General features: G+C 47.2%; 1 protein-coding gene across 2 annotated transcripts; it reads right to left on the bottom strand.

The window, feature by feature from the left end:
• Positions 1-6,469: 6,469 nt before the first annotated feature.
• LOC108789179 (sulfotransferase 1C1-like) lies at positions 6,470-12,668 on the bottom strand. 2 transcript variants are annotated; one of them, XM_018559123.1, is made up of 7 exons: positions 12,512-12,668; positions 8,438-8,563; positions 7,751-7,848; positions 7,231-7,355; positions 6,949-7,045; positions 6,687-6,867; positions 6,470-6,582 (listed from the first exon to the last, which is right to left on the bottom strand). In XM_018559123.1, the coding sequence occupies exons 1-7, from the start codon at positions 12,645-12,647 to the stop codon at positions 6,470-6,472; spliced, it is 876 nt and encodes a 291-aa protein (XP_018414625.1). In that variant the 5' UTR covers positions 12,648-12,668. The 2 variants fall into 2 exon arrangements, with proteins under 2 accessions (XP_018414625.1, XP_018414628.1); XM_018559126.1 differs by lacking the exons at positions 7,231-7,355; positions 7,751-7,848 and having other exon boundaries at positions 6,949-7,043.
• Positions 12,669-13,310: the final 642 nt, after the last annotated feature.

Raw genomic sequence — 13,310 nt, 5'->3', positions numbered from 1 at the left:
ATATACCAACTGCATTGCAGGTCTATTCCCAAATGCTGAGTGCATCTACATGTAAGTTACATGTACATATATACATTGCTTGTATCATTGTCCCTCTTACCAGTGCCATGTTTCCGTGCCAGGTACCTCCCTCTGACCAGGGTACTCAGCTTCCAGCCTATTGCAGGTCTTGGGTCTGCAGCCAGTCTACTCTCAGCTTCTCCCTTACAGAGCTAGCACATCTGTTGCTTGGAGCTGCGGGATCATGTGTTTCGTGATGCTTGCATCCTGTTTTCTGAGAACTCCTGTGAATCGCTGTTTTTCCTGTATTCCTATTTCTGTGTTCCCAGCGTGATCCTGTGTATACTGACAGAGGCGTCCTATTGCATCTCCACATGAGCTGTGAGTTTATCTGAACTGCCTGCACCTTTCCACTGCTTGTGTGAATCTACTATCCAGTTCCCGAATGTCTGCACCCCTCCTGCTCCCTCCCTGCGGTTGGTATCCTGAATCCCGTACCTGTTCCTCTGTGTTGTATCACTTTTCCTGTGCACAGTGTATCCTATACCTTTGTGTTTCTTGCTTCTTCCGCAATACTCAGTCAGCTGTGCCTGCATGGGTGTGTTAAAGGGCCACAACTTGGGAGGTGTCCTGCAGTGAAATCCATCTCCCCTTGCAGGGGGCCCTGGTAAATATCAGGCGCTCCTTAGACTCTGCGCCTCTGTCACACCCACGTCTGACGTACAGTCATCCTGATCCCTACACTCCCTGTGCCCAGAGCCCCGGGTGTCATTGCTGCTTCTGTCAGTACCTGGCAGTCCTGGAGACTTGGTTCAAGCAAAGGAGTCCTTTGCATGAACCATGATGACATTCCTCATCAGAGATATGATCCCTACAGTTTCAGGGGCCCTGCAAAGGTATCATCTTTCATGTCTCAGTTTCCAGTGCACACTATGGAATTTAGCCGGCTGGGACTTGTAGTCCTCCTGCTGGTTTTAAGAAGTTTGTTCTCTGGGAAACCAGGCCACAGCGACACATCTTTGTTCCCCCACGTAGATGTGAAGACCTGAATCCTGCAAACATCATCGTGTTCTAGAAAGCTATTCTCGAACTGCTTCAGGAACCTTTTCACCTGCAGTCACCCGTGACAACGCGGATATTATCCCCTAGAAGGTGACCTGTTTGTGTGGATGGAGCAGTGGTTCGCAACCTGTGTAACCTCAGGACCCACATTTGTCCTTGGTCATTAAGTTGCGACCCAAGTCACACTGCAATGGAATGCACGGCATTGCGCTAGCGCGCGTTCCAGGGGGGGCGATCCAACTGTGGGCGGGAGGCAATGTGGGAATGGCAATGTGATGCACACCCCACACCGGAGTGCGTAGTAAGTGCAATCGCACGGGACTGTTCGATTAACGCACTGTACTAGTGTGAACGGGCCCTCAAAAACACTGACAGACTCACACAACTACAGACATTCTCACACACTCCCATACTCCCAAAAATGTTTTTCTTTTTTTTAAGATCCACCCAGTCTTCCTACCTTACAAGAACTGGAGTGGATCCTCAGCCTGGGGTCCAATGTGGGCTGCTGTGCTGTGACGGAGCTCCATCCATACGTGCATTGCTTGTACAGCTCCCTTGCACTCCCTGTAGAGGTGGCGGGGGCCAGAATGTGAAGTCACTCCGGTCCAGGCAGCTCTACAGGACATGTGAGGAAGCTGTAAGCAATACACGTATGGATGGAGCTCCCTTGCGGCCATAGGTCCAGCCCACCACACCCCACCTTAAGCTGACACTCGGCGCCGAGCAGCATATGAATGGCTGCTTAACGCGAGAACTGACAGTGCTGCGCTAGAGGGAGGCTGAGAAGCCTCTCACCTAGAAAAATGGAAGGCATGCGGTGACCCACTGAACACGGGGTCGTGACCCACTTTTGGGTTATGACCCACCAGTTGAGAACCAAGGCTCTAGATTATAACCTCTATGTGTACGAAGATCCTGTAAAGATGATTGAGTTTCTCGCATATGTTAACGGTCGCCTGCAAATCCCTCCTGACTTCTTTGTAGATATCTCTGTCGCTATTCAAGGCCTGAAGCCGTGTTCTTCCCACTCAGAGATGGTATCCCAGATCGTCACAACACTAAATCTGCTTCTAAGCTGAATTTACAGCCCCAGTCTCCCAAAGAAACTGTGCCATCAGTTACATCTACCCCTAGGGATGTCAAGTCCAGTCCTTCTGTTCTCTCTCCAAAGTATCAGGAAGAAGGTAGGGAGCTTGAGGACTAGACTGATTGTTCTGATGATGAGGGAGCCGAGGAAATAGACTCTGAAGACTGGACTGACTCTTCTGAAGATGAGGATGAAGATGACCCCCTTAGTTTCCCCTGTGCCTGCTGTCCACTTCCCAGGAAATATTCCTCACCAAAGGATTCCAGTTCTGAAGTACGGCTTTCTGATCCTGACTTCAATTCTTTAATCACACTCTCTTATAGTAACTCGGAAATGTCTGTTCAAGATCTGCCAGCAATGATGTTGCCCTCTGTCTCTGAGGCGCCCCGAGTCTGCCTCTGAAGCCCAACGCCCCAGGTCTGCCTCTGAAGCCCAACGCCCCAATTCTGCCTCTGAAGTCCAGCGCCCCGAGTCTGCCTCTGAGGCCCAGTGCCCTAAGTCTGCCTCTGAAGTCCAGCGCCCCGAGTCTGCCTCTGAGGCCCAGTGCCCTAAGTCTGCCTCTGAAGCCCAACGCCCCATGTCTGCCTCTGAAGCCCAACGCCCCAATTCTGCCTCTGAAGTCCAGCGCCCAAAGTCTGCCTCTGAAGTCCAGCACCCTGAGTCTGCCTCTGAGGCCCAGTGCTCCGAGTCTGCCTCTGAAGTCTATTGCACCGAGTTTGCCTCTGAAGTCCATTGCCCAAAAGTCTGTCTCTGAAGCCCAGCACCCTAAGTCTGCCTCTGAATCCCAGAATCCCAAGTCTGCCTTCGAAGCCCATTGCCCTGAGTCTACCTACGAAGCCCAGCTCCCCAGGCCTGCCTCTGAGCCCAGTGCCTTGAGTCGGTCTCTGAGGCCCAGCCCCCTGAGCCTGCCTCTGAGGCCCAGAGCCCCAAGGGTCCTGAACCCTGACTCACTCTCTTGAGAGGCAGACAGGGTCCCTCCAAATTCCAGGCCGATCTCCTCTGAAATTAAACCTATCTTTATTGAATGTGTTCAATTATCCTCTCTGCCTGAGTCTGTCTCTTCTGAGTGTAAAAGTATTTGAGTTGGCCTCTTCTGAACTGGAGACATTGCCTGCTCCATGCATCCCCAAGATTCTATGCATGCCATACTCCCCAGAGACTTTGCTAGTATCGTTCTCCCTAAGTGCCATGCTTTTCCTGAGACCTTACCTATGTCATGCACTCCTGAGCCTGTGCAATATTTTCCTGTGTCACTTCCCTCGAGTCTTCACTAGTACCGTATATACCCGAGAACCTTTCTGTCAATCTCTCCTAAAACTTTACCTTTGCCCCATGCTCCTGACATTACAGCCCTGGATGCCATCCAAAAAAAACATGATCAGAGCTGTCCTGCAACGAACCCCAGCTCCCCTTGCGAGAAGGGGGTGGCTCTGGTGAATACACTCCTTAGACTTTGGGCCTCTATTACACTCACGCCTGATGTGCAGTCACTACACTCCCTGTGTCCACAGCCGCAGATGTCATCCTGCTTCTGTCAGTGCCTGGCTGTCTTGAAGACCCCAGAGCTGTGTTCCCAGTGAATATGGTCCCCTGACCGTGACATCATCTTATATCTCTTTTGTATAAAGCTTGTTACCTATCACACCGTAAGCTCTAACATTCAGGACTATCTTACATTGAGTGTCTTTTGGCAGAACCTAGATACCTTTTCCTTATTAGATTGTCATCTGTAAGACGCAGGACCTCCATTCCCATTCCGTATTAGATTGCAAGCTCTAACAGTTTGTAGGATAGGTGCAGTACGGCCAATGGCCACTAGATGCCCTCATAGGACCCTGGAGATAGATGTAGCTCTGGCCTGGGAAGCCAATATATGGGGGGCGGGGGGCGCTAGGGGGGAGTAGAGAGAGAGTGCAGAAGTCTGGGACGGTATGCAGAGTCTCTGGAAAGAGACTGATTTCTTTAAAAAAAGGCTGGTCCATGGGAAGCACAGGACCAGGCCTAGCAAGAGGTAGAAGCAATAGTGATTCCCCAGTTACCACCGAGCTAAGACTGCCAAGGATGGGATTCGGGAGAATACTGAAGTGAGGGAAGACTGACAATAGGTGTTTATGGGCCTTTGGCCAACACCAGTAGTGGACTCTGGGCTGCACCTGGACTTGAGCTCTCTCTAATATCCATAACAAGCAAGTAACAAGAGAGGTGCCGTCATCCCACTCGGGGATGGCTGAAACGTGTACTTATTATTCTGTTCAAGTAAAACTGAGAAAAGATTATTGGTGTGGACTGGTTCTTCTTCCTTCAACCTCTGAGATGGAGGGGTTCTACAAGAGGGTGTTGATGATGGACGGTACTGTGACCATAACCACCTCGAGGAGGGTATGTGTGTAAACGGGTTATGCCCGACCAAGGGTGCCCTTCATGGTGGCCTTTCTTCCTAAGGGGGAGAAAGCGCTGAAGTCCGCATAGGCGGTGGATATCATGAGGGCCCTGGGTGCGCAGTACTACCAGTGTTGGATTGGTTAACACGTGTCCATAATCGAAGGCCCCTAGGAGAAGGGGTGCCTAATGTCGTATTGCATACACGGGGTTACACCTAGTAGCCCCAAAGGGAACACACGCAACACCCCCACAGTGAACCCCGCCTACAAGTTATAACCCTTATACCTTCTGTGTCCTATCTGATTGTAAGTTCTATCCTCTTACCTTTTCCAATTAGGTTTTACGTTCTAAGGAGTAGAACTCTTATACCGTTTCCTATTAGATTGTAAGTTCTAAGGAGCAGAAGCTTCATACCTGTACTACTAGATTCTAAGGAGCAGGACCTTCATACCTTTTCCTATTAGTCTGTAAGTTTTAAGGAGCAGGACCTTCATACCTTTTCCTATTAGTCTGTGAGTTCTAATGAGCAGGAACCTCATACCTTTTCCTATTAGATTGTAAATTCTAAGGAGCAGGACCTTCATACCTTTTCCTATTAGTCTGTAAGTTCTAATGAGCAGGAACCTCATACCTTTTCCTATTAGTCTGTGAGTTCTAATGAGCAGGACCTTCATACCTTTTCCTCTTAGATTATAAATTCTAAGGAGCAGGACCTTCATACCTTTTCCTATTAGTCTGTGAGTTCTAATGAGCAGGAACTTCATACCTTTTCCTCTTAGATTATAAATTCTAAGGAGCAGGACCTTCATACCTTTTCCTATTAGTCTGTGAGTTCTAATGAGCAGGACCTTCATACCTTTTCCTCTTAGAATATAAATTCTAAGGAGCAGGACCTTCATACCTTTTCCTATTAGTCTGTGAGTTCTAATGAGCAGGAACTTCATACCTTTTCCTATTAGATTATAAATTCTAAGGAGCAGGACCTTCATACCCTTTCCTATTAGACTGTAAATTCTAAGGTGCAGGTTCTTCATACCTTTTTCTATTAGGTTATGAGTTCTAAGGAGCATGATCCTCATGTTGAACCTCTGCAGAGAGACCAATGCTTCCACATAGAGAGCATGGGTTGTTCTCTGCAGCCTGCTGGCAGGGGGGTGTTTTTTGCTACTCAGGCTGTGACTGCTTTCTAAAGAAAACACATTTTGCACACCTTTTGTTTCGATGTACCTGGAATGTATTTAGCTGATTTAAATGGAAAGTTCTTCTTCGGCTTTAAACCAAACCTGTGCTTTGTCAATGTAGGAGAAGGCAACAGATTCACATGCTACTCCTACCCAGCCCAAAATTCTCACTTTTCTATTGCTGTGCTGCCACTCTGTTCAGTTGATGGGATTAGAAGGAAGGATGGGATTAGGAGGGCTCCCTCCCCAATGCCCAAGTGATAATGCTGGGCCAATCACCAAGCAGCAGTGCTGTCATGTGAGAAGATGGTCGCATGCACCTGCATACCTGGAAGTATTGACTATTTTCCTTCCTTTGGACAGTCAAGGAGGAAATGACAGGTGAGAATTTGCAGTGAGCAAAAAAAGGTGTGTGAGTGCATGCGTGCATAAAAGAGAATCTGTCACTTTTCCCTGTGTGGTAAATTACTCATTTGCTTATTCAAGAATTAAAAAATCAAAAGATTCAAAACAAATTCATATATACAGTAAAAACATGAGGCCAAAGTTCAGAGTTTACAGATTTGTAGAGGACAGATGGATCATTGGGAGTACTGTTAGTATAGAATATCATAAAGAACAGACGGCACAACACATCCCTGGGAATTGAAATCTTCATTTAAAAACTGTGCTTGCCATGTAGACAAAATCCAAATGGTATAACTAAGTTCCTTCAATGGTTGGTAAACCATGTGGTCAGCTTTAGTCCGTCTCATCATAGTTCATCTCGAAAGGTCAGTCCACTCTCTTCCATCTTCTTCTTATATTCTTCATTAAACAAGATGTTCTGAGACACCGAAAAGTGATTTTTCCAATCCCCGACTTTGCCTAAAACAAGGACGTTGTTATTAGAACAGAGTGAACAAGGAACATTATCTAGAGATCTTCATCCATTGACACTCCCTACTTTCTGGTGAATGATAGTATCATACCTTTCCTCATGAATTTGGAGACAGACTGGTCCATCACTTCAGGAGGTAGGACAGAATAGTTGGTCATTGGATTATCCTTCATTATCTCAAATGATGTGTGATGAAGGATCTTCTCAAAGACCTCCTCGGATACATCTTTCTCCAGGAATTGGAGGATCTTCTTTATCTCTCTTTTTGGTTCCTAGCGTAAAAAACAAAAAAAAAGTTTAAACAACAAAACAAAAGATGTAACGTGATTGGATAGTGGAAATCTGACCCTCACCTCGACCATGTCTTCAAAGAACACGTAGAGAATCCGGTGTTTGTCTTTTGCATTCCACCAGCCGATGACATGGTCAAACCAGCTTCCCCAAGGCACTGAAAGTAGAGACATTTATATCTGTGAAATGTCCATCTTCTGAACCCAAATCCCTCAACCTTCTTTTCTTCATAACCATGATCTCTACGTATGTATAGCCCCGTGTGATAGGCACCATGCCCCTTCCATGCTGTGTTAGTGGAATTCACATTACAGTGTATTACTTTATTGTGCACATTGACTCAGTTTTCTGTTTTTTTGGTTGAGAAGTACTCATTCCAGGTCCCGGGGTCTGGTAGACCCTTGTTCATCTTCTGGAAGTAGTAGTATGACACCATGCAGTCCTTGGCATTCCTGGCCACATATATGACCTGCTCAGAGGAGATAAGTGGCTCTTAGAAGAAGCCCATACACATTTCTTGTAGATACAGACATAGGCAATACAGCGTTCTAGTGGTTGGAACTGCGGCCTTGCAGCACTGCTCATTTCCCACTTACATACTATCTGCATGGTGTTTGTATGTTCTCCCAAGGCCTTTGTGGGGGTTTTCTAATTCAATTAGATGCTGGAATGGGCTTCTCCAGATAATATTCCTACTGCACATGTGTGACTGTGGGGAGCATTAGAGTGTGAGCTCCTCTGGTGCAGAGACTGATGTGACTGTGGGGGGAGGGGACATTAGAGTGTAAGCTCCTCTGTACAGAGACTGATGTGACTGGCTCAGTGCTTTCTGTACAGCACTGCGGTTGTTATAGTGAGACTCACCTTGGGGTTCTTCTCCAAGAAAGATGGTGGCAGCAGCTTAATCGGCATATGTGTTTTTAGCAGACGAGGGGATGGCATGGCATTTGCAGCTTCCACTCCTGAAATATACAGCACAGAGTCACCTTGTTAATTAGGCTAAAAAAAAAAGATGCAAGTCCATCCACCCAGGGCCTGGATTTACTCTCTCTTCTGCCCCAAGACCAGGTTCCTCAATGCGCCCCCCCGCCCCCCGTGTGCAGGCTGCATCCAAGTGATCTCGGCGACCTAGCTGGCAAAGCGAGCGGCGGCTTCCCCGCTGTAGCTCTGCTTGCCCAAAGCAGGGCTAAATGTAAAAAACAACTACACGCCCGGCGCACGAAACTGCATGTCCCGGGCATCGGGAGATAGGAATTCCACACCCCTGCTGCCCCTCTACTCCCTGCTGGGACTCGGTTGGCTTTGTGGGAAACCCGGCCCTGCCTCCACGTCCCGGAACCCACAGTTGGTATTCCAGGTGCTCTTATTGCTGTTTTCCAACTGGAATTATTTTCCTTCACTGTACTCACTGACATGACAGGAAGTGAGGCAAAATCCCCCAAATAGGGGACATAAAAGCCTGAGAGAGTTTCCACTTTAGGGGATTCCACTTTAACTGACTCCAAGAAGGACCTGCCAGATAAACAGTGGTGTTGACATCACATTGATCACCTGATGGTAATGGTTTCGCGTTCAGGTCTAGGAAGGGCACTTTAAGAAAGCAGGGTGCCCGCATGCTCTTCTCCACATCGCCCTGTATTAGGATCAGGTCCACAATCTCCTGCGTCCATGTGGTACCTTTGAAAATAGAATAAAAAATGGTAATGTTATTTCTGCCTGCTAATAGAATCAGAGATATCTCATGAGGTATGGGCATGGAGACACCTATAAATATGTGTATGTGGACCACGAGGACAGATCTTGATACCAGACCTGGTGATGACAATGGTTCAATAAACTATATTATACCCGGCCTTTGACCCTTCCTCCTTCCTATTATGGAGTGGCAGCGAAGTTAAGCAATGGAGGGGCCAAGGGGGGGGGGGGGGGCACCACTGTTGGGCTGTGCTTAGGGCATTGGTTGTCCTTAATGTGGCCCCGGTGAGAAGTGAAAAGAGTGACCACCATTATGTTCCAAGTTCTTCACATTTTTCCCCTCTCTGTGTTTTTGCACGTGTCCCACACAGAAGGGGCCCGAGCTCGCACACCGGACCCCGGCAAGTCTCTCTATTTTCATTTCTGTTCTTAATTATGACGAAAAAGCATAAAAACGTAAATAGTGACCATCAGGTCAGGAGAACCGCCAGCTCAACATTTGATGGCTTTCCTCAACATCTACATGCAGGTTTGCCTGATCTGAAATCTTCTATAAACTTGAATGTTTATGTTTTCCTGCAGCTTTCCTTAAAGGAGAACTATGGGGTCAGGGCTTTTCCCCATAGTTCTCCTCAGGGTAACGGGAGGACACAAACTAGCGTCCTCCCGTCACCCTAAGCTCAGTATACCGCGAGCTACAGCTCGCGGTATACTGAGACGCCGCAGCCGGAGCGGATCCCGACATTGATGTGGAGATCCGCCCAGCTGCGTGAGTGACAGCTGGCTCTGCCTATCTAGAGGCAGAGCCAGCTGTACCCGCCCCCTCCCCCGTCCGTTCCGCCAGTCAGCGCTGGAGGATCGGAACGGGGAGGGGGGAATCCAGCCCCTCCCCTGTCACGGCAGAGAGGCGTGGCAGGATCGAGAAGTGAGCGAACGCCGGCATGTGTACGCTCACCTCCCGATCTACTGAGCCGACCTGTGACAGTCTCATTGTCACAGGTCGGCTAGAACTATGAGGTGAGTGAAAAGCGCCCACCTCACCAGATGTAGCTCGCGGTATACTGAGCTTTGGGTCACGGGAGGACGCTAGTATATCTCCTCCTGTGACCCTTAAGAGAACTATGGGGAAAAACACTGACCCCATAGTTCTCCTTTAAGAACGCTTCTTTATTCGTTATTTTTGCCTAATGTTCCACTTTATTTTATGAATTTTTATTATCATTTCATTTATGAATTGCCTTCATTTAGCGCGGCTCTGTGGAAAGTTCCATGCTGAGTCACGGTTGGGGTAAGTGGTGAACTCTGGCAGCTGTGCAGCGATTTCGTAATGCGCGGTATTAGAATTTCATAAGATCGAGTTCCATCTTTTGTTAAGCACAATCCTATTATTACAACCACAATCCTGTTACAGGTGACATGGGAGCTGCGGCCGCCGGGATCGCCCATTGTCAGCCATGAAGATATGAGTGGTCACTGAGTCCCGGCGGATTGAATTTCAGGGACAATTTCATAGGATTTAGAGTTTTTGTTCGATGATCTGAACTTGGATGGAGTTAAATGATTTACATACATAAATGTCATAATGAGCAATGCTGCTGTGTAGAGATAGAAGCAATCAAATCAATGACTAAACCAGAGGAGCTTACACTCTAATGTCCCCTCCCCCACAGTCATATCAGTCTCTGTACAGAGTAGCTGACACTCTAATGGCCCCCACAGTCACATCAGACTCTGTACAGAGAAGCTTACACTCTAATGTCCCCTCCCCCACAGTCATATCAGTCTCTGTACAGAGTAGCTGACACTCTAATGGCCCCCACAGTCACATCAGACTCTGTACAGAGAAGCTTACACTCTAATGTCCCCTCCCCCACAGTCATATCAGTCTCTGTACAGAGTAGCTGACACTCTAATGGCCCCCACAGTCACATCAGACTCTGTACAGAGAAGCTTACACTCTAATGTCCCCTCCCCCACAGTCATATCAGTCTCTGTACAGAGTAGCTGACACTCTAATGGCCCCCACAGTCACATCAGACTCTGTACAGAGAAGCTTACACTCTAATGTCCCCTCCCCCACAGTCATATCAGTCTCTGTACAGAGTAGCTGACACTCTAATGGCCCCCACAGTCACATCAGACTCTGTACAGAGAAGCTTACACTCTAATGTCCCCTCCCCCACAGTCATATCAGTCTCTGTACAGAGTAGCTGACACTCTAATGGCCCCCACAGTCACATCAGACTCTGTACAGAGAAGCTTACACTCTAATGTCCCCTCCCCCACAGTCATATCAGTCTCTGTACAGAGTAGCTGACACTCTAATGGCCCCCACAGTCACATCAGACTCTGTACAGAGAAGCTTACACTCTAATGTCCCCTCCCCCACAGTCATATCAGTCTCTGTACAGAGTAGCTGACACTCTAATGGCCCCCACAGTCACATCAGACTCTGTACAGAGAAGCTTACACTCTAATGTCCCCTCCCCCACAGTCATATCAGTCTCTGTACAGAGTAGCTGACACTCTAATGGCCCCCACAGTCACATCAGACTCTGTACAGAGAAGCTTACACTCTAATGTCCCCTCCCCCACAGTCATATCAGTCTCTGTACAGAGTAGCTGACACTCTAATGGCCCCCACAGTCACATCAGACTCTGTACAGAGAAGCTTACACTCTAATGTCCCCTCCCCCACAGTCATATCAGTCTCTGTACAGAGTAGCTGACACTCTAATGGCCCCCACAGTCACATCAGACTCTGTACAGAGAAGCTTACACTCTAATGTCCCCTCCCCCACAGTCATATCAGTCTCTGTACAGAGTAGCTGACACTCTAATGGCCCCCACAGTCACATCAGACTCTGTACAGAGAAGCTTACACTCTAATGTCCCCTCCCCCACAGTCATATCAGTCTCTGTACAGAGTAGCTGACACTCTAATGGCCCCCACAGTCACATCAGACTCTGTACAGAGAAGCTTACACTCTAATGTCCCCTCCCCCACAGTCATATCAGTCTCTGTACAGAGTAGCTGACACTCTAATGGCCCCCACAGTCACATCAGACTCTGTACAGAGAAGCTTACACTCTAATGTCCCCTCCCCCACAGTCATATCAGTCTCTGTACAGAGTAGCTGACACTCTAATGGCCCCCACAGTCACATCAGTCTCTGTACAGAGAAGCTTACACTCTAATGCACTGAAATATAGAGTTTGCCTTTACGGTACATACCTACATCTGATAATTGTCCTCCAAGCCAGATGATTGCAATTGTTAACACTATGGGGTCTTACCAATCTGCAGAGCCATGCACCCTACAAATCTTTATGAACGTTCATTCTGTGCAAATAGCCGAAAAGATGGACGTGCGTATATATATATATATATATTCATTTCAGGTTGAATGTAAGTAATGTATTATCGCATTATGGCCACTAGATGGAGCTGAGGAGCAAAGGAAGAGAATATGTATTCCCAGCTCCATCTAGTGGCCCAAATGATGAACGACATAATTTTTCCATACAACCTGAAATGACAATATATCTAAGAATGTTCGTTTTTGCACCTATTCACGCAAACAGGGTTATTCACAAAAGGGTGAATATTTTGGAGAAGGCAGGAGAAGCGAACAATCTAGGGGCCAAAATAGCTGATTTGGAAAAATTCTCCACTTCAGCTCTCTTTCCAGTTCAGCTATGTTGTCCTAGATTGTTCACTTCTCCAAACTCTTCACCCTTTTGTGAATAACCCTTATAATGAGCGTTGAGAAAGAGTCGTAGGGTGAATGGCTCTGTGAATTGGCTACAAATAGACCCCTCAGGGTCCCTTCAAATCAAAGGCAAACCCAACTGATTATTTCTGGTATAAAAGGACCTAAGAAATCTCAGAATGAATGCTCGGGTCATGTCCTCCCCTCCAAGACTTACCGGCTTTAGGGTATGTAGCAATAAGGATATCGTCTTCACGCGCTTGAAAGTTCCAGAACTGGTCCCACATCTCCACGGTGGTGTCCGGGAGGAGGACTCCATCCACCAGCTCCATCTTCACCCTTAAGTTCTTCATCTGTTCTGCTAATACTTCAAACATTTTGGGGTCCATTTTGGGTTGATGTGCTCTGGAAATAACATTGAAAGGCTTAGTTACAGAATTCTAGACCTAAAATATTGGGGCCGGGTATGTCGTATTATTTATTCTTATCGGGGCCAGATTAACGTAAGGGGCAAACACATGTGCGCCTATGTGCCAAAAATGACAATTACGTCGCACACGTTACATATCGCTGCGAACGTCGGAGTGCAAGCAATAATTTTAGGTCCATCAATCACCGATAACACTAAAGTGATGAGCTTTTAATTTGTCACCTATGGGAAATTTTGGGTGTGGTAGTTTTTGGCGATTTCGCGGGCATGTGCAAAGCTTTACATGTTTGGTGTCTATTTACCCGACGTGACCCCGCCTTTTATATTTTACCAAAAAATCGGGTAATAATAAATGTTTCCTAACATAAAGTAGGGAAAACAGTATTTTTGGTAATTATTTTCTTTATATCGTGAAATATCAATCCCCCCTGTGGTGAATAAATACCACCAAAAGAAAGCTCTATGGTGGTAATTTATCAAAACTGGAGCAGACAGAATCTGGAGCAGTTGCCCATGGCAACCAATCAGCTTCTCTCTCTTCAGTTTACTCAGCTAAGATATGAAAATGAGACAGAGAAGCTGATTG

This window comes from Nanorana parkeri, unplaced genomic scaffold (genome assembly GCF_000935625.1).
Source record: "Nanorana parkeri isolate BGI_ZX_2015 unplaced genomic scaffold, ASM93562v1 scaffold379, whole genome shotgun sequence".
Lineage (NCBI taxonomy): Eukaryota > Metazoa > Chordata > Amphibia > Anura > Dicroglossidae > Nanorana > Nanorana parkeri.
The sequence above is the reverse complement of the archived record's forward strand: the minus strand, read 5'-3'. Positions and strand labels throughout refer to the sequence as shown.